General features: G+C 48.9%; 1 protein-coding gene across 1 annotated transcript in view; it reads left to right on the plus strand.

Moving 5' to 3' along the window:
• The window catches only part of CROCC (ciliary rootlet coiled-coil, rootletin), an 89,859-nt gene that overhangs the window by 38,353 nt on the left and 33,265 nt on the right, over nucleotides 1-18,241 (plus strand). The window contains 14 exon segments of the mRNA XM_044668693.1: nucleotides 489-635; nucleotides 1,473-1,703; nucleotides 1,882-2,075; nucleotides 4,713-4,840; nucleotides 6,717-6,886; nucleotides 9,052-9,231; nucleotides 9,908-10,042; nucleotides 10,433-10,576; nucleotides 10,981-11,219; nucleotides 11,913-12,072; nucleotides 13,324-13,491; nucleotides 15,072-15,383; nucleotides 15,695-15,734; nucleotides 17,771-17,934. Coding sequence (XP_044524628.1) covers nucleotides 489-635; nucleotides 1,473-1,703; nucleotides 1,882-2,075; nucleotides 4,713-4,840; nucleotides 6,717-6,886; nucleotides 9,052-9,231; nucleotides 9,908-10,042; nucleotides 10,433-10,576; nucleotides 10,981-11,219; nucleotides 11,913-12,072; nucleotides 13,324-13,491; nucleotides 15,072-15,383; nucleotides 15,695-15,734; nucleotides 17,771-17,934 — 2,412 coding nt within the window.

Raw genomic sequence — 18,241 nt, forward strand, 5'->3', positions numbered from 1 at the left:
CTCTCTCTCTCCCTCTCTCTCTCTCCTTTCTCTCTTTCTCTTTCTCTCCCTCTCTCTTTTCTCTCTTCCTCTCTCCCTCTTTCCTTCTCTCCCCCTTCTTCCCCCTCTCTGACTCTGCCCATCTGTCTACCTTTGTTTTTCTATTTCTATATATCCCCCCCCGTGTTCTTGTCTCTCCTTTCTATTTCTGTATAATTTGTTCCGTCTTTTTCTCTGCCTGTGTGTGTGTGTCTCTCTCCCTTTCTTTCTTTCTTTCTATGTTCCTTTCTCTTCTTTTTTTTCTCCTCTACCATTTCTTTCTGTGTCTCTCTCTCTATCTGTGTCTCCTTCTCTCTGAGTTTCTCTCTTTCCCCACTACCTTTCGAAATTTCTCTCTTCCTGTCTCTGTGTACCTTGCCTACCTCCACTGGTCCTCTCTCTGCCTTCACGCCTGTCTCTATACTTTTTTGTACCTCCATGTCTCCGTCTCTCACATGTCTATGGAGCAGGTGGAGGCCAACAGGGCTGAGCTGGAGCTGTCCCTGAACAAACTGAAGGGGGAGGAAGTGTCTCTACGGGATTCCTTGTCCAAACTGAGCGCCCTCAATGAGGGCTTGGCCCAGGACAAACGGGAACTGAACCAGCTGGTCTCCAAGGTAGGGGAGCAGGGAAAGGGGCACAACCCTCCTGCCCAAGACACTGGCCTGGGCCTCACCTCATGCACCCCTGTGTCCCTCTGGGTGCCAGCCAGGGAGCCCTCCATGGTCATGGACCTGTCCAGGTGCTGGAGCCCTCACTCCCTTCTTCCTCAGGAGCCTCTAGCTTCTCATCTCCTGTTTTTTCTCTCCTCTGCCTATGTTTGCCTCTCTCCGTTTTTCCTTCCTTTCTGTCTTTTTTCTGTCTCTTCCTTTTTTCCTTTCTCTCCCCTCTGCCTCTGTTTCCTTCTTTTTTCCTTTCCATTTTTCTTTCTTCTACTTCTTCATTTGCCTTTGCTTCTCTCTTTTCTTTTTTTTCTCTCTCTTTTCTTTTCATCTTTCCTCTCTTTTCCTCTTACAACTCTTCCTCCTTGGGAACATGGGGCCTGAGTTGGGGTCCTGACCCGTCGCTCCTCTCTTCCCTGGGTCATTTCCTCGTCCTGAGGGGATTAGCCTCAATGGCCTCAGAGGAGGCGACTCCATGGTCTTCCCTCCTTTCTTTCTTCTCTCCCACTCATTCTTTTTTCTTGCTTCTCTCTTCATCTCTCCCCACTTCTCTTTCCTGTTTTTCCCCATCTCTCTTTTCTCTCCTTTTTCTCCATCTACTTCCACTTATCTCCTCCTCTCTCCCCACTTTTCATCTCCCTAGGAGTCCTTGGGAATTTCTATTTTGTTCCCCTAGTTTCCTGAGCTGGGGGTTTCTTGGGAGTCGGTCTCAGGTCCCAGAGGGATGAACCCAGGGCTCCCCACCCCACCAAGGCTTGAGCAGGGACCGTGATGCCTTTTCCCCTCCCCTAGCTGGAAGAGGAACGGGGAACCCTCCTCAGCCAGAAGCGAGAGGCTGAGCAGGAGAAGGTGGCCGCCCAGGAACAGCTGGCTCAGCTGGAGCAGGAGAAGCTGGTGCAGGAGGCGGAGAGGCAGAGCCTGGAACGCTCCCTGCAGACCGCCGAGCTGGCGCGGGAGGCCCTGGACCACCAGCTGCCCGCCCTCCAGAAGGAGCGTACCCAGCTAGAAGACCAGCTGGCACAGGTGGGTCCAGGGACGCCAGTGCCTGGGAGGGAGCCCAGAAAGGGCCAGAGCTATCTGTCCTCCATGGGGCTGGTTCAGGACAAGAATGAATAGAAATCAGGGAAGACTTCTTGGAGGAAGTGGCTTTCAGCGCTGGGTTTTGGAGTGGGGCCTAAACTGCCTCCTCTGGCCCGGGCAGCTGTCCAGACAGCTCGGATCGCAGCAGGAGGAGCTGCAGAGAGCTCAGAGAGATGGGGACCGGCACGGCGAGGCGCTGGAGCGGGCTTTCCGGGAAATGGAGTCCCTGACCAAGGAGCGGGCCAGCCTGCTGGTCCAGCTGACCGCCTCCGAACGGGAGAACCAAGCCCTGACTGAGGAGGTAGCTGGCCTACGGTAAGGAGATGATGGGGTCCCGCCCCCCCCTCCCTGTGTCCCTGGGAGAGGCAGGAAAGATAACTTGGGGAGATCAGGGAGGGCTTCCTATAGGAGGAGGATGTGAATAAATGGCTTCTGGGATTGGGAAATACAAAGGTGTGGGGGTGGGAGATTGGAGAGCCCAGTTTCAGGAATAGCAGTAAGGTCAGTTGGGCTGGAATCTACCATCTCGGAGCCTTTGGCCATCCTACCTACTTAATTACTTACTCCTTGAAGAATCTCCTAGCCTTTAAGACTCAGCACAGAATTCTCCAGAATCTTTCCTGTTCCTCCTGACTCCTAGTGCTCTCTTCCCTCTCCTATCCCGCATTCATTCTGCATTTATCCTCCCGTCTCCCCTGGGAGAATGTGAGCTTATTGAGAGGAGGGACTTCTCTTTGGTCTTTGCATCTCTATTGCTGGGCACTTAATAAACCCTTTTCTATTGACTGGACTTAGAGTAGGTGAAAGGAGGAGGATTCCGTAAGCCTGAGAGGGCAGGGGGCAGCCGTACCCCGGAGGAGTTTATCTATCTTAGACAGCAGGGAGCTATTGAAGTTTCTTGAGTAGGTGAGTAAAAGAGTCAGAACTCATTCTGGGGGAGAGTAAGGCTGGATAGCAATAAATAATGATAGCTCTTGTTTCTTTTTGTTCTGCCTTTTTTTAAGAAAACCTTTACCTTCTGTCTTAGAATAAATTCTAAGTATATAGAATTAGAATAACTATATAGAATCTATTTAGCTATATATATAGATAAATATTTATTAGAAAAGTATGGCATGAAAATATATAGAATTAAACTAAATATATAGAATCTATTTAACTATGTGTTAAATAGAGCATAAAAGTATAGAATTAGAATAAACATATAGAATGTTTAGATAGATAAAAATGGAATAAAAGCATATAGAATTAGAATAATTATATAGAATGTTTTTAGATATAGAAAAAATATATTTAATATAGCATAAACATATATATATAGAATTAGCATAAATATGTAGAATATATGTAGATAAATATAAATTAGATACATATGGAATAAAAGCATATAGAATTAGAAAAATATATGGAATCTATTTAGATATATACATATATATCAATATAGAATAAAAGTATATAGAATTAGAATAAATATATAGAATATATTTAGATATATAGATAAGTGTTAGATAAATATGAAATAAAAGCATATAGAATTAGAATGAATATATAGAATCTTGTAGATATGTAAAATATATATTAAATATAGCATAAATGTATATAGAATTAGCATAAATATATGGAACGTATTTCGATATATAAATATAAAATATATTGAATTAGAATATATATTTAGATAATATGTATTAGATAAACATGGAATAAAAGTATATAGAATTAGAATAAATATGTAGAATATATTTATACATAAATATATATTAAATGCAGAATAATAGTACATAGAATTAGAATATATAGAATATGTTTAGGTTAATATATTAGATCAACATAATAAAATAAAAGCTTATAGAATTAGAATATATAGAACATATTTAGATGTAGATAAATATATAGATAGATAAATACAGAATAAAAGTCTATAAGAACAAGAATGAATACTAAGTACAGAATATAAATATTCTAAAGCAAAAGAGCAGTAAGGGCTAGGCAATGGGGGTCAAGTGACTTGTCCAGGGTCACATAGGTAGGAAGATTCTGAGGCCAGGTTGGAACTCAGGCTCTTGGTTCTGCCTCTATCCACTGAGCTACCCAGCTGCCCCATAGCCCTTGTTTCTGTAGCATTTAAGACGACGAAGCACCGTCCATATACCCCTCTCATGAGATACAGAATGTGAATATCAGCCTCCCCGTTTTACCAGGGAGGAAGCTGAGGTTCCGAGGGGGCAGGGCTCTGATCTGAACCCCAGCTCTGACTCCATGTGGAAGACTCGTCCCCCGCAGAGGGCAGGACCCGAGGCAGGCTGTAGGGACAGTGGCCCAGGAGCCGGCTTTGCCAACGCGGAGAGCCTGCCTGGCACCCATCCTGGCCTTCCGTAAGGTGGGAGAAGCGTGAGCAAAGCCTCTCCCGATAGCGGGCCCCCCTGTCAAGAGGGAGCCGGTGCCCCGAGGCCCCGATCACCTCCCCCTGTCTGCAGCTGCTGACCGTTGGCCCTTTCTGGACCACCCTCTAACTCAGCCCCTTCCCCAGCCTCCGTTTCTTCCTCTGTAAAACGAGGCGTTTGGGCCAGCTCCAGGTTTCTTAAGCTAGAGTCCACGGATGGCTGTCATCTTTGTTTTCGCTGCTTCCTTTGTCATCCGACGTATTTTGTGTTGTGATGGAAAAGCACTCTTCTGAGCAGAAGCAGCCCACAGGCTTTACCAGAACCTGCTGGGGGGGCCGCGATCTCAGAAATGTTATCTCTGGACCCGATTCTTTCCGAGCTCTCTCCCGGCTCTGATTCTTCCTGTTCTAATGGCCCTCCCAGCCCTGAGCTTCTATTTTCTAATTGACATTCAGACACTGTGTTCTAGGGGTCCTAACCCCCCCAAAATCCTACTGTCTTTACAGTTCCAGAGTCCTTGGGAGAGAGCCTGGCCCTGGGACCCCCCCTGAACCCGTATTTTTCTCTGCAGCTCCGAGAAGGAAACCCTGGAGACCAGCCTGTTTGATGCCCATCGGCAGCTCAGCCAGATGGAGGCTCGCCGGGAGCAGCTGGAGGCTGATGTGCAGGGCTTGTTGCTGGCCAAGGAGACTCTGACCGGTACGGCCCCTGAGCTTTAGGGTGCCTGAGGTGGGAGGGGGCCAGCCGGGGGTGGGGGTGGGACTCAGAAAGGCCTGCTTGTGGCTGGAGCCGCTCATCCGGGCTCTGCTCCCCCGGGGTACGGTGCCCTCTCTGGGCTCCCGGAGAGCCGAGACCAGCTTAGAGCTTCCTCCCTCGTGGCTCTGGGGCTGCTGGATGTGCCTCTCCTCTTTTGATCTGATTTTTGTGTGCTCTGCTTGCATTCAGCCAATTGGTTGGCATTCATGAACACATTATTGATTAATGAATTAATCATTGATTAGTCAATGATTAATGAATGAACTGAGAAATGAACCAATTGTTGATCAGTGATTAATTATTGCTTAACAAAGTAATTATTGATAAATTAATGCTTGCTGAATTAATTTTCAATTAATGAATTATTGATGATTGATTAATCAGTTAATTGTACTAGGTGCTGGGATGAAAACAAAAGTCCCTGCTCTCGAGGAACTTTTGTCCTATGAGGGGAAGCACCCTGCGTGCAATAAGCCTCATAGAATAGTCACTCGCATGAGGATGGGCTTCCGGTAGGAGGGGACGCCTGAGCTTGGTACACCCTTTGCACTCAAGATGAATGATGAGGGGGCAGCTGGGTAGCTCAGTGGAGTGAGAGTCAGGCCTAGAGACAGGAGGTCCTGGGTTCAAACCCGGCCTCAGCCACTTCCCAGCTGTGTGACCCTGGGCAAGTCACTTGACCCCCATTGCCCACCCTTACCAGTCTTCCACCTATAAGACAATACACCAAAAATTAAGGGTTAAAAAAAAAAAAGAGAGAGAAAAAAAAAAAGATGAATGATGATTCATTAGAGGAGATGAAGGAGAAGTCATATATGTCAGAGTGGGGCAGGACCAGAGCTTTAGAGATGGAAGGGACCTTCTAAGTCATCTTGGCAGCTAGAAGTCAGGAAGACCTGAGTTCAAATCTCAACTCAGATATTATCTGTATGACGTTGGGCAAATCACTTCACTTCTATCTGCCTCAGTTTCCTCATCTGTATAATGGGGGTAAAAACAACATCCACCTCCCAGGGGTGATTTTGAGGTTCAAATGAGATAGTATTTGTAAAACACTTTGGAAACGTAAAAAAAACTCTAGAAACCCTAGCTGGCTGTGATTTTCATCTAGTCTGACTCCATCTTTTTACAATTGAGAAAACTGAGGCTTAGGAACATTAAGGGACTCACCCACGGTCACACAGAAAACTGGGAAAGAGATGGATCATAAACCTCAGGGAGGCAAGAATAAGGACAGGAGGGTGAGGAAGGAGGACAAGGACTGAGAAGAGGTCATTGGGCTAAGAAGTTAGAATAGGGAGCATGTTCTCTAGAAGCACATCCCTTCTTTCAGTGAGCATGTGGGAGTGCAGACTCCGCAGATGTTCCCCTCTTCCCCAAGGTTCTCTGGAGGCTGCCCCTGGGGACTTGCCCCTTGCTCGAAGGGTAGTCATAAAGTCACATTCTGAGCTGGGGGAACTTTAGAACCCAGAATATTAGAACAAGGAGGACCCTTAGGACCCAGAATATTAGAGCTAGGAGGAGCTTTAGAACCCAGAATATTAGAGTTGGGAGGAGCTTTAGAACCCAGAATATTAGAACCAAGAGGACCCTTAGAACCTAGAATATTAGAGCTGAGAGGAGCTTTAGAACCCAGAATATTAGAACTAAGAGGACCCTTAGAACCCAGAATATTAGAACCAGGAGGAGCCTCAGAACCCAGAATATTAGAGGTGGGGGGACTCTTAGAACTCAGGTGTCAGAGCTAAGAATATTAGAGTGGGAAGGAGTTTTAGAACCCAGAATGTGTCAGTGTCCCACTTCTCATTCTGCCCCACAGGGCAGCTAGTGAATCTGCGGCGGCAGATGGAGACTGAGGTGCAGAAACTTGTGCGGGACAAAGAACTGCTGGCCCAACAGCTGGTCCAGGTGGAGCAGGAGGCCCAGGCCACCCTTCGAGGAGAACAGGCAGCCCATGATGAAGACGTAGAGCGCCTGCGTCAGGAGAAGGTTGGAGGAGGATGGGAGGGGAGCTGCTGGGCTAAGCATCAATAAGGGAGCTTAGGCTTGCCTGAGTGAGACAGGCAAGGGATGGGGAGCACAGATGAAGAAACTGAGTCTCAAAAGGGAGAAAGTTACCCAAAGTACTAAGGAGCGCATTTAGTGTCAGGGCCTGTGACTGCAAAACTTGATATTTTTCACCCCTGTATTGATATTGATCTTCTTCCTAAATGCTTTACTTACCAGTGTCTCAAGGGGGGAAAATGATAGATGGTTGGATAGATGGCCAGCTGATTGATAGATAGAAATAGATATACACATACATAAGGATAAAAACATATGTATAAATCATTTTAAATATATTTTTTCTAGAGGAGAGATGTATACCTACACATACATATTTATACACATCCACATATATATAGTCATACATATATACATCAGTTTCAACCACTTCATTTTCTAGATGGAGAAACTGAGGCCCAGTGAGCAGAATTAACCCCAGATCACACAGGTAGTAGGGAATTCCCTTTCTGTCCCAGATTTCCGGACTCCAAATATCCAGACTTCAGATCTAGGGGTGGTTTGGGTGGTGAGTCAGTCTGGTTAGTCAACAAGCATTTACTAAGCTCCTGTTGTGTACCAGGTACTGTGCTAAACCTGAGACCAGAAATACAAGCAAAAAGAAAGGCAGTCCCTGCCTTCCAGAAGCTTACGTTCTAATGGGGAAAGAATGTGCCGAAAAGGCAACTGAAGATCTGGAGGAAAGGGGTCGGATGATAAAGCCACCTTGAGGTGTTCCACCCAGTGTGATAGGAAGAGATGGCCTGCCTAAGAGCCCTCCTTAAATGGAGGTTCTGGGGGGAGCCCTCCACCTGCCAATCAGAGAGAGAGAAAAAAAAAGAGAGAGAGAGAGAGAGAGAGAGAGAGAGAGAGAGAGAGAGAGAGAAACAGTCAGAGACAGAGGGACAGATAGAGAGACAGATACTGACAGAGAAAGAGGGAGATACAGAGACAAAGACAGAGGAAGAAAGAGACAGACAGAGGGAGAGACAGAGTAAGAGAGGAGAGACACACAGAGAAACAGACACCAATAGAGAGACAGACACTGACGGAGACAGAGAGATATAGAGGTGAAAAAAAAAGAGACAGAGCAAGAGAGAGGAAGAGAGAGACAGAGAGAAAGACTGTATGACCCTGGGCAAGTCACTTGACCCCCATTGCCCACCCTTACCACTCTTCCACCTATGAGCCAATACACAGAAGTTAAGGGTTTAAAAAAAAAAAAAAGAAAGAGAGAGAGAGAGAAAGAGAGACAGAGAAACAGCAAGAGAGATAAAGAGAAGGGCCAAAGTGATCTTCCAGGATGAAGAGGATTCCAGGGCATGATGGAAAGATTCAGAGGAGGGTAGCCTGGATGGGCAACTTTGGGATCTCAGGGGCTAGATCAGCCATCCTAAGTGTCTTTTGTTGTTCTTACCTCTCTTGACTGTCAGCTCTTTTTGCTCTGCCCTGCTCCCCAGCACTGGCGCTTTGGTAAGATCATTAGACCTGGCAGTTCTTCTCCCTCTCCTCTCCACCATGGATTTGTGGAGGGACAGTGACTGACCCACTGGAGGCTCTTCTCTATCAGTCAAAGAAAAAATGTCACAGAATGAGATGTGGAAGGGAACTTAGAAGGAAAGAAAGTCCTTAGAATAAAGAATATCAACTCTGAAAGGGCCTTGGAACTTAGAATGTCAAGAACTTAGAACTTGGAACTTAGAATGTCAAGGCTCTGAGAAACCTTGGCACAAAATGTCCACACTGTTGAGGGATCCCAGAATGAAACGTGAGATATGGAAGGGTCTTTGGAACATAGAATGTAAAAACTCAGGATCTGGGGACACAGAATGTCAGAGCTGGGAGGACCCTTAAAAGAGAGAATATCAGAGCTGGGAAGGTCTTTAGAACATAGAATGTCAGAACTGAGTGGGGAGGGACTTTAATCATTCAGCTGAGTCCAACCCCTTCATTTTACAGATGGGGAAAATGAGTCCCAAAGAAAGGAAGTGACTTCCTCAAGATCCCACAGCAAATTAGTGGCAGAACTAAGACTAGAACCCAGTATCGTGACTTTCAGACTTTCAGTCCCCATCCCATGCCTTTTTTTTGCTCCCCCTGTCCCTCTGTAGGAGGCGGCCCGACGGGAGCTAGAAGCAGAGCGGACAGAGCTCCTGCACCGCCTGAACCAGGAGCGAGAGGAGCTCTTGGCCCGGCTGGAAGCAGAGAAGGAAGAGCTGAGTGAGGAGATCACCGCCCTGCAGCAGGATCGGGACGAAAGCCTCTTGCTGGCTGAGAATGAGAAACAACAGGTAGGAGGAGGATAGATCCAGCAGATGCTACCCTTGAGGCTTGGCTTTCACTGTATACGCCCTGTCCTAACAGGTGCAGAGTGGTGGTGTTATAGGACTTAGTTCCTGGCCCTTCTAACCAGTAGCATGATTTAAGCAAGTTACTTAATCTCCTGAAGCCTCAGTTTCCTCATTTGTTAAGGGGGAGGGGAGAGATAATAACGTTGTTTTTGTTCAGTCATGTCCGATTCTTCATGAATCCATCCGATGTTTTCTTAACAAAGGTATTGGAGGGGTTTGCCATTTCTTCCAGATCATTTTATAGATGAGAAGATGGAGGCAAACAGGGTTATTAAGTGACTTATCCACAGTCATACAGCTAGTAAGTATCTGAGGCTGGATTTGAGCTCAGGTCTTTTGGAGTCTTAACTTTAGGACTCTAACCATTGCACCATGTTTAGGAGACTTATTGATGCCTAAGGTACATCTAGTCCCCTAACTGTGATTCCGTGTATCTGTCTTTCCCTCCCCCTTGTTCCTCCTCTCTGAGTGATACCTGTTTTGGGGGCAGCAGAACCCATTGAGAGAATGGGGTACAGAAGCCCCTCTGCGTCTATACTGGGACAGACCTCAAACCTGTGCATGGGGACGTTCTTGACCGACCAGTCCCTGACCCCTCTGTCCTTCCTCCTTGCAGGCCCTGTCCCTAAAGGAATCAGAGAAGACAGCTCTGTCCGAGAAGCTTTTGGGTACCCAGCAGAGCCTGGCCACCCTCTCCATGGACCTGGAAAGGCAGAAACGAGACTCCTTGGCCCGCCAGGAGCAGGACCGGGTGGGTGGGACAGTTCTGGGACTGGCTCCAGACTCTTGGCACCCCAGTCCCTAGGTTTGGCCCCCAGACTCTGGGTTCTGAGATCAGCCCAAGAGAGACTTTGGGGAAAATTGTTTGTAGTCTTCTCAGTCAAGTCTCCCAGGCTGGTGGGAGTTCAGAGGGCTTTCAGTCTGAGTGGATAAACGCAGTCCCCAAGCCATTTGCCATGGAAACACACGCACGTACACACAGAATCTCTACCCTTACACTGTGGGCACTTTGGGAGAAGTGAGCCAAGCAAGATGTCCTGGGGTCCCGGGGACCCTTGTCCAGCTTCGGTGTGGATGGAGAAGGGCGGGCCCAGTCAAGGAGAGGCTGGTCTCACACGTACACACTCACGTATCCCTCCAGAGCACCGTGAATGCCCTGACGTCCGAGCTGCGGGACCTCCGGACTAAGTTTGAGGAGGCCATCAACAGCCACGAGCGGGAGGTGAAGGCACTCCAGGAGCAGGCCCGGGACCTGGGCCGACAGCGGGAATCCTGCCTCCGAGAGGTGAGACCCTCTGGGGGAGGGAAGAGACAAAGCACATGTAGGGAGGAGGACAGGGCTGTGTGTGTGTGTGTGTGTGTGTGTGTGTGTGTGAAATTCCCTGTCTCTTTTCCTAATCCCATCATTCCTGCCAATAATCCTCCAGGCCTGTCTGAGCTCCCTATTTAATGCTTTATCCCCATCTCCCCCACTGAATTCCTTCTCCATCACTGAGCTCCCTGTTCCTCTCATTAAGCCCTCATCCCTTCCATTGTGTCTTCATTGGCTTCATTGAGCCCCCATCTCCCTCACTGAGCCCCCATCTCCCTCACTGCCTCCTTGACCTCGCTGAGGAAAGGGATCCCTAGAGGATCCTCCCCCTGAGCTTCCCTTCCTCCCTCCCATGCCCTTGGCCCGGCCTCCCCTAGGCTGGGGAGTTGAGGAACCAGCTCCGGATGCTGGAGGATTCCCGGGACGGGCTCCGGAAGGAGCTGCTGGAGGCCCAGCGGAAGGTCCGAGAGGGACAGGAGGGGAGGGAGGCCCAGCGCCAGGAGGCCCTCGAGCTGCGCCGTAGCCTGGGCGACAGCACCAAGGAGAGAGAAGCCTTGAGGCGCTCCAACGAGGAGCTGAGAGCTGCTGTCAAGAAGGCAGAGAGCGAGCGTATCAGGTACTCGGGCCAGCCTTGCAGTGGCAGGTGGGCACAGGCAGGGAGCAGCTCTTGGACCTTGCTGCAGGTCCCCCTTCCTCTGCCTGAGTCTCTGGCTTCTCCCTGGGCCCTCCTTGTCTTCTCTGAGGTCTCATCACCCCCCAGAAGCTCCATTTCAGAGACTTAGAGCCTTTCCCTTTATAGTCACCCCTCTTCCCCCTACCCCAAGCCTCTAGAGCTTGGCACAGTGCCTGGCACACATTACATGTGGGTGCTTAATAGATGTTCAGTGACTGACTGACTCCAACCCCTTGTGGAGTGCCACTCCCTCATTATGGCTCTCCTCGCCCTCCCTGAGTCCCCTTCCTCTTCGGAACCCCATCCTGACTGAGTTCCCCTTCCTTTTACTTGAGCCCCCATCTCCTTGACAGAGCCCTTCCAAGGTGCCTGAGCCCCATTTCTGCCGATGAACCCCGCTTTCCTAAGCCTTCTTCCCTAGCACTGAGGGTGTTCAGTCCCTCAAGGCCCTAGGAAAGTGCCAGGGAAATCAGTTGTGATTCAGGGGATGAACATTTTGGTGCGGGGTTTGGTTTCCTGGAACCGCCAACCTCCAAGCCTTATAGCAGCCACCCCTCTTTTGTTGGGGGAACATCCTAACTAATAGAGCCCCGGGCCCCTCACTTTCTGCCCCCTCCCCACCTGCATCCCCACTAGCCTGAAGCTCGCCAACGAGGACAAGGAACAGAAATTGGCTCTGCTGGAAGAGGCTCGGGCAGCCTCAGGCAGGGAGGCGGGAGAACTGCGGACGGGGCTGCAGGAAGTCGAGCGGTCAAGGCTTGAGGCCCGGCGGGAGCTGCAGGAGCTCAGGCGCCAGGTATGGCCCCTCGGGAGGTGGGGGCTCCAGACGAGGTGAGGTCACCGTGGTCAAAACTCCCTTCCCTCACCCGGCCTCGGTTTCACCATTTGCAAAATGTGGGCGGTTGGGTTAGATGTCTCTGCTTGCCATTGGGGAGCCTGCCCTGTGATGGGGGAAGCAGGACCTGCCACCAAGCCGGTGTTACAGCTTTTTGCTTTCTTATGCCATTCCATGGCGGGCTTGATGCTACTATTCTACCCATTCTGTGGCTGAGAAGACTGAGGCTTAGGGCAGGCCAAGAACTCTGCTGCTAGTCTCGTATTTACTAACCTGGGCAATTAGTATACTGAGTCCCTGAGACCTGGTGGTGTGGTGGAAAAAATTCCAGATTTTGGAGGCAGAAGAACTGGCTTTGAGTCCAGGTGGTACCACCTACTATCTGGGTGACCTTAAGCAGGTGACCTTCTCTGAGCCTCCCTTTTCCTATCTGTGAAATGGAGAGAATAATCACCCAGCTTCATGTTTAGAGTTTGCTAAGTGCTTTACAAACATGATCTCATTTTATCCTCATGACAACACCAGGAGGGTAGTTACTGTTATTATTTCCATTTTATGGATAAGAAAATTGAGGTCAAGGGAGGTTAAGTAATAATAATAATAATAATAGCTAACATTTATGTAGCAACTACTGTGTGCTAAATGCTTTGCAATTATTACCGATTTGATTCTCACAATAACTTCAGGAAGTAGGTCCTGTTGTTATTATTCCCATTTTATAGATGAGGAAACTGAGGCTGAGAGAGGTTAAGTAATAATAATAGTAGTTAACATTTATGTAGCACCTACTGTGTGCTAAGTACTTTTCAATTATTACCCCATTTTATTCTCACAATAACTGGGAGAGACAGTAGGTACCGTTATTTTCCTCATTTCATAGATGGGGAAACTGAGGCAAACTGAGATTAAGTGACTTTCCCAAGTAATAAATGTCTAAAGGTGGATTTGAACTTAGGCCCAGTAGTCTATTGTGCCCCTAGAATAAGATTTGAGTGACTCAAACAAGATACTGGCCAAAAGCTGCTTTGTGTAAACATCAGAGCTGCAGGAAGCTCCCATTGGTGGTCAGAGCTAGAGAGATAATCAGGGAAGCCTTCCTGGATTTGGAGGCCTGTAGGGCAGAGTCCCAGCAAAGCAGATGGCACTGGATGGAGCACCGGGCCAGGCCCCCAGCTCTTCCTCCTAGCCTGAGTGTCCCTTTGTTGGTCCCAGATGAAGGTACTGGACAGTGAAAATGCCAAGAAGACCCAGGAGCTGGTGGAGGTGCAGGGCCGGGTGGCCTTGATCCAGCAGCTGGAGAAGGAAGCCCGGAGGGAGGCTTTTGGCCTCAAGCAGAAAGTTCTGAAGGGAGAAGTTGCTCTGGATGGGACCAAGCAAGAGGTAGGTGCCCCCCCCCCCCACCAGAATGGGCAGGGAAGCGATACTCCCTTTATAGGTCTGGGTCTCCACCACCCCCTGGCCCAGCAGGCCAGGGCCAGGTCCACATATCCCTTTCTCTCCTGAAGTCTCCAGGGGCTGCTTCTTCCTTCCCAAGCACCCTGGGACAGAGAGGTCCTTTCCCAGACACACATCTATCCCTAGCTGGGCACCCAGCCTGTCTTCTCTGATGTTGAGCTGCTAACCCATAGGAGTACGGCTGCATGGGGGAAGCTCAGGGACTTAAAACTCAGCCAGGGACAAGGCTTGGAACGGGGCTGAGGGGCTATCGATGTACTGGCCCTACCCTTAATAGAAGCAGAGACTCTAAACTTCAAGGGCTCTATATAGGAGCCAGAAGAAGCCTTAGAATCCAAAAAGTCAGAGCCAGAAGGGGCTTTAGAACCCAGAATGTCAGAGCTGGAAGGGTCTTAGAACCCAGAATGTCAGAGCTGGGAGATTGCTTAGAACCCAGAATATCAGCTTTCAGAACAGAATAGAGCTGAGGAAATCTTAGAAGACAGAACATCAGAGCTGGAAGGGACATTCAAACCCAGGATATCACAGAGAACCCTTAGACCTCAAAATGTCAGAGCTGAAACAGCCTTCACAACAGACTAAAGATGGGAGGAACCCTAGAATATATAATAGCTTAGGTGGAAGAATCTTAGAACAGAAAGTGTCAGAGCTGAGAGTACTCTCTGAACATGGAATGATTGTTAGAATTGGGAGGAACCTTAGAATATATAAGGTTATAGAATCTTAGAACCCAGAATATCTGAGCTAGGAGAGCCCTTAGAACAGAGAATGTCAGGGCTGGGAGAGACCTTAGAACAGAGAATGTCAGAGCTGGGAGAGACCTTAGAACAGAGAATGTCAGAGCTGGGAGGTTTCTTAGAACCCAGAGTGTCAGAGCTGGGACAACCCTCAAAACAGAATAGGGCGGGAGGAACCTTAGAATCGCTTGGGTGGAAGAACCTTCAAACCCAGTTTGGGAGGATTCTAAGAGCACAGATTGCTAGAACCTGGAATCAGACTCTCAGAGGCGTCTGGGCTGGCGATGCTCACCCCACCCCGGAGACACCACTTTGCCCAAGTCTTGATTGAGGGCTTGTGGGCTTTTTTCATTTCCTTTAGGGTTGTCCTTTCTTTTCGGGGAATCGGCCGTGTTTAGTTGCCATCCTAGGACACCAGGGTCATTAATGAGGGCACACATTCCCATGGCAAGGGGCAGAGGGGCATTTTCTCAAAGACGTGGAGATTGGCGAGGAATTGGACTTGTGAATTCATGGAGGGGGGGAATTCTCAGAGGTAGAAACCCCTCCAGCAGTGCAGGTCTACTCTTCTGTTCTGGGTCACCTGCCTGGTGTCCTGAGAACAGAACTGACTTTTCCTGGGACATAGAGCCAGCGTGGGTCACGGGCAGACACTGAGCTCCAGGCATCCTTGGCTCCTACACATTCTCAGCTGTTGAAATGTGAGTGGATGCAGGAGAGGGATGAAGGCCTGACCTCTGAGGTCCTCTTCTCCATCCCACGCCCTAGCTCCTGGCGACTCAGAGGAAACTTTTGGAGGTGGAGCATGGGTTCCAGGCCCGAGAGCGAGGCCTCCTGGGCTCCCTGGAGGAGTCACGGGGCTCTGAGAAGAAGCTTCTGGACAATGCTCGGAATCTGGAGCTGAAGCTGGAGAGGACACAGGCTGAAGCTGGGGAGTTGGGCCTCCGGCTGAGTGCCGCCGAGGGCCGGATACAGGGCCTCGAGATTGAGCTGTCCCGCATTGACGCGCAGCGGCGGGAAGCTGAGTTCCAGCTGAACAGTCTTCGCTCGGCCCTGCGTCGCACCCTGGGCATTGGAAGGGTCCCCAGTCCTGCTTTCCGGGGCTACGCCAGTTCCCCTAAGAGGATCCCTTCTCCATCAAGAGGTGACAGACTTGGGCCCTCAGAACAGAGAGTGTCAGAGCTGGGAGGGTAATTGACATGTGGAAAGTGACTTGGCCAGAATCACACAAGTAATAATAAGGGGGGAGGGGGACAGAGCTGGGAGAGTAATTGACATGTGGAAAGTGACTTAGCTAGAATCATACAAGTAATAATAAGACACAGGAGAAGAGCTGGATCTAGAATTCAGGTCCCAGCCCAGAGCCCAGTCCACTCCACACACTCTAATAGATGAACTCCTCTCAGTCCCCATCCCCACCATGTGGAGGCTGTGCCTAGACAATGGAATGGTCCGGGTCACATGCAGCCCAGGTTAACCGGACCCCTCTTGCAATGCCGCTGTGCACCACAAGGTGTCGCCCTCTCCCCTGTCTTCTCACTCATTCTTTCCCATCCAGAGCAGTGTAGAACAGCTCCTGTCCAGGCTGAGCTGTGTCGGTTGTGGGGAGGATACCTGGTTCATAAGACAGCCTCTCCCTGCAGGGAGCTTGCAATCTTAAAGGGAGATGAGGCCCGCATGGATGGATGACTAATACAGAATTATCCCTGTTAACCTTATTGGAGAATAGCTCCCATCGATATAGCACCTTGAGGTCTTACAAAACTCTGTACCCATATTATCCCATTTGTTCTTCACAGCACCCCTGGGAGTAGGGTCTGTTCTTAGACCCATTTTACAAATGAAGAAACTGAGGCTGAGACCACTTTTTTTTAAAACTCATACCTTCCATCTCAATATTGTGTGTTGATTTCATGGCAGAAGAGTGGTAAAGGTTAGGCAATGGGGTTTGAGTGACTTGCCCAGGCTCACACAGCTAGAAAGTATCTGAGGCCAAATTTGAACCCAGGACCTCTTGTCTCTAGGTCTGGCTCTGTTCACTGAGCCACCTAACTACCCCTTTAAATGAAATGTGTAATTCATAATTATGTTTTATTTATAATTTATACTTAATATAATTTCTATTTATATTCATGTCATGATTATGTTAATATATAATTATATATTAGTTTGTAATTATAATTTATAATTATACATTAATATACAATTATGTTTATAATTATATACCCGAGAACTGGGTTCAAATCTTGCCTCATACTTATTAAGCTGTCAGACAACTATCAATTATATATAATTATAAATTATAATTATGTGTTTATACAAGATTTATATAAATAAATAAATTATTTTGTGTGCTTTTATGTTTATGTAATTATAAATTATAATTGTGTATTTACATATAATGACAATTTAGTTGTCTGACAGCTTAATAAGTATCTGAGGCAAGATTTGAACCCAGTTCTTCAGGTCCAATACACTGCACCATAAAGGACCTCTAGAGAAGTCTAAGCCAAGACTGCCCTGGGAGGTCTTGTAAGGAGGATTGTTCATGGTGTCTCAGTTCTATCTGGGAATTCACGGTTTATAAAGCCTTTGATCTCACCCGAGTCTCACAACTACCCCATGAAGTGGACACTGCAGGTTATCATCAACAACAACCTATTTTACAGATGAAAAGACTCATCCACCATCAGACAGCAAGGGTTGGAGGTAGGGCTGAAGCTCAAGTCTTCCTGATTCCAAGACTTGGAATTCATCCCTTGGGATCTTCTTGCCCTCTGTTACCTCTCGGTTGTTCCTGCTGAGATATGGGATCAGGGAGGCTTCCTAGAGGAGGTTCCCGTTGAGATCAGCCCTAGAGGATGAGTAGGAATTTCAGAACCAGACTCAGGGAAAGGAGAGCCGTTGGAGGCATGAGGAGCAGCAGCACACAAAGGAACGGGGTAGAGGTGGCTAGTGGGACCAACATTGTTTGGCTGGAGTCTGAAGCATGTGGAGGCATGCCATGCGAGCCTCGAAAGGCAGGGTGGCATCACATTGAAGGGGGCTTTGAATGCCAAGAACTTTACTTGGTTGGCACTAGGGAGCCAGGGAAGATTTTTTAAGCAGGGGAATAGACTAGTCCATGATCAGGTCTGGCTATTAGAAGAATGATTCTGGAATGATGAGAAGGAGACAGACCTGCCCAGGGTCACCCAGCTAGGAAGTATTTGAGGCTGACCTCAGACACTTCCTAGCTGGGTGACCCTGGACAAGTCACTTGACCCCCACTGCCTCTCCCTTACCACTCTTCTGCCTTGAACCCATACATGGTATTGATTCTAAGGCAGAAGGTGAGGGTTTAAAGAAGACAAAGTGCAGCCCTCGAGGACAGCGCAGTGAATTGAAAGGACCAGGTTTCATAGGGGTGGTCTGGAGCCCAGATCTCTTCCTCTTGTCTCCCTCAGGGAATGGGGGGTCACCTCCAGAGGGTTCCAGTTGCTCCAGCTCCCCCGAACGCAACCATCACTCCTGCACCACCTCCCCGGAACCCAGGGCTTCCCCACCTCCCAATGTGGACCTGGACCCCGAGTCGGTGCGGGCTGCCTTGAGACAGTTCCTGAAGGAGCTTCAGGATGCCCAGCGAGAGCGGGTACAAGCTGGGGGGTGGCTGGTACTTTCCTGGGCAGTGGAGACCTTTCTCCTTCTTCCTCTTGAGGCCAAGCCTTGAGGCGGAAGGCCTGGGGCTTGGCTCCAGTTGGCTTCCCCATGCCCAGCCTCTGACCCAAGGCCTGAGCTCCCAAGAGGAAGCTGCCTCCTCTGGACCCTGGGCGGGCTCGGCCCACTCCCAGTTCCCAGGTTGGACCAGCCGGATCCCTGTGGCCACACTGGGGAGGCACTGTTTGGGGGGTCACCTTCGGGGTCCTCTAGAAGCCTCCTTTCTGCCCTGTGTAGGATGA

Source organism: Gracilinanus agilis, chromosome 3, assembly GCF_016433145.1.
Source record: "Gracilinanus agilis isolate LMUSP501 chromosome 3, AgileGrace, whole genome shotgun sequence".
Classification (NCBI taxonomy): Eukaryota; Metazoa; Chordata; class Mammalia; order Didelphimorphia; family Didelphidae; genus Gracilinanus; species Gracilinanus agilis.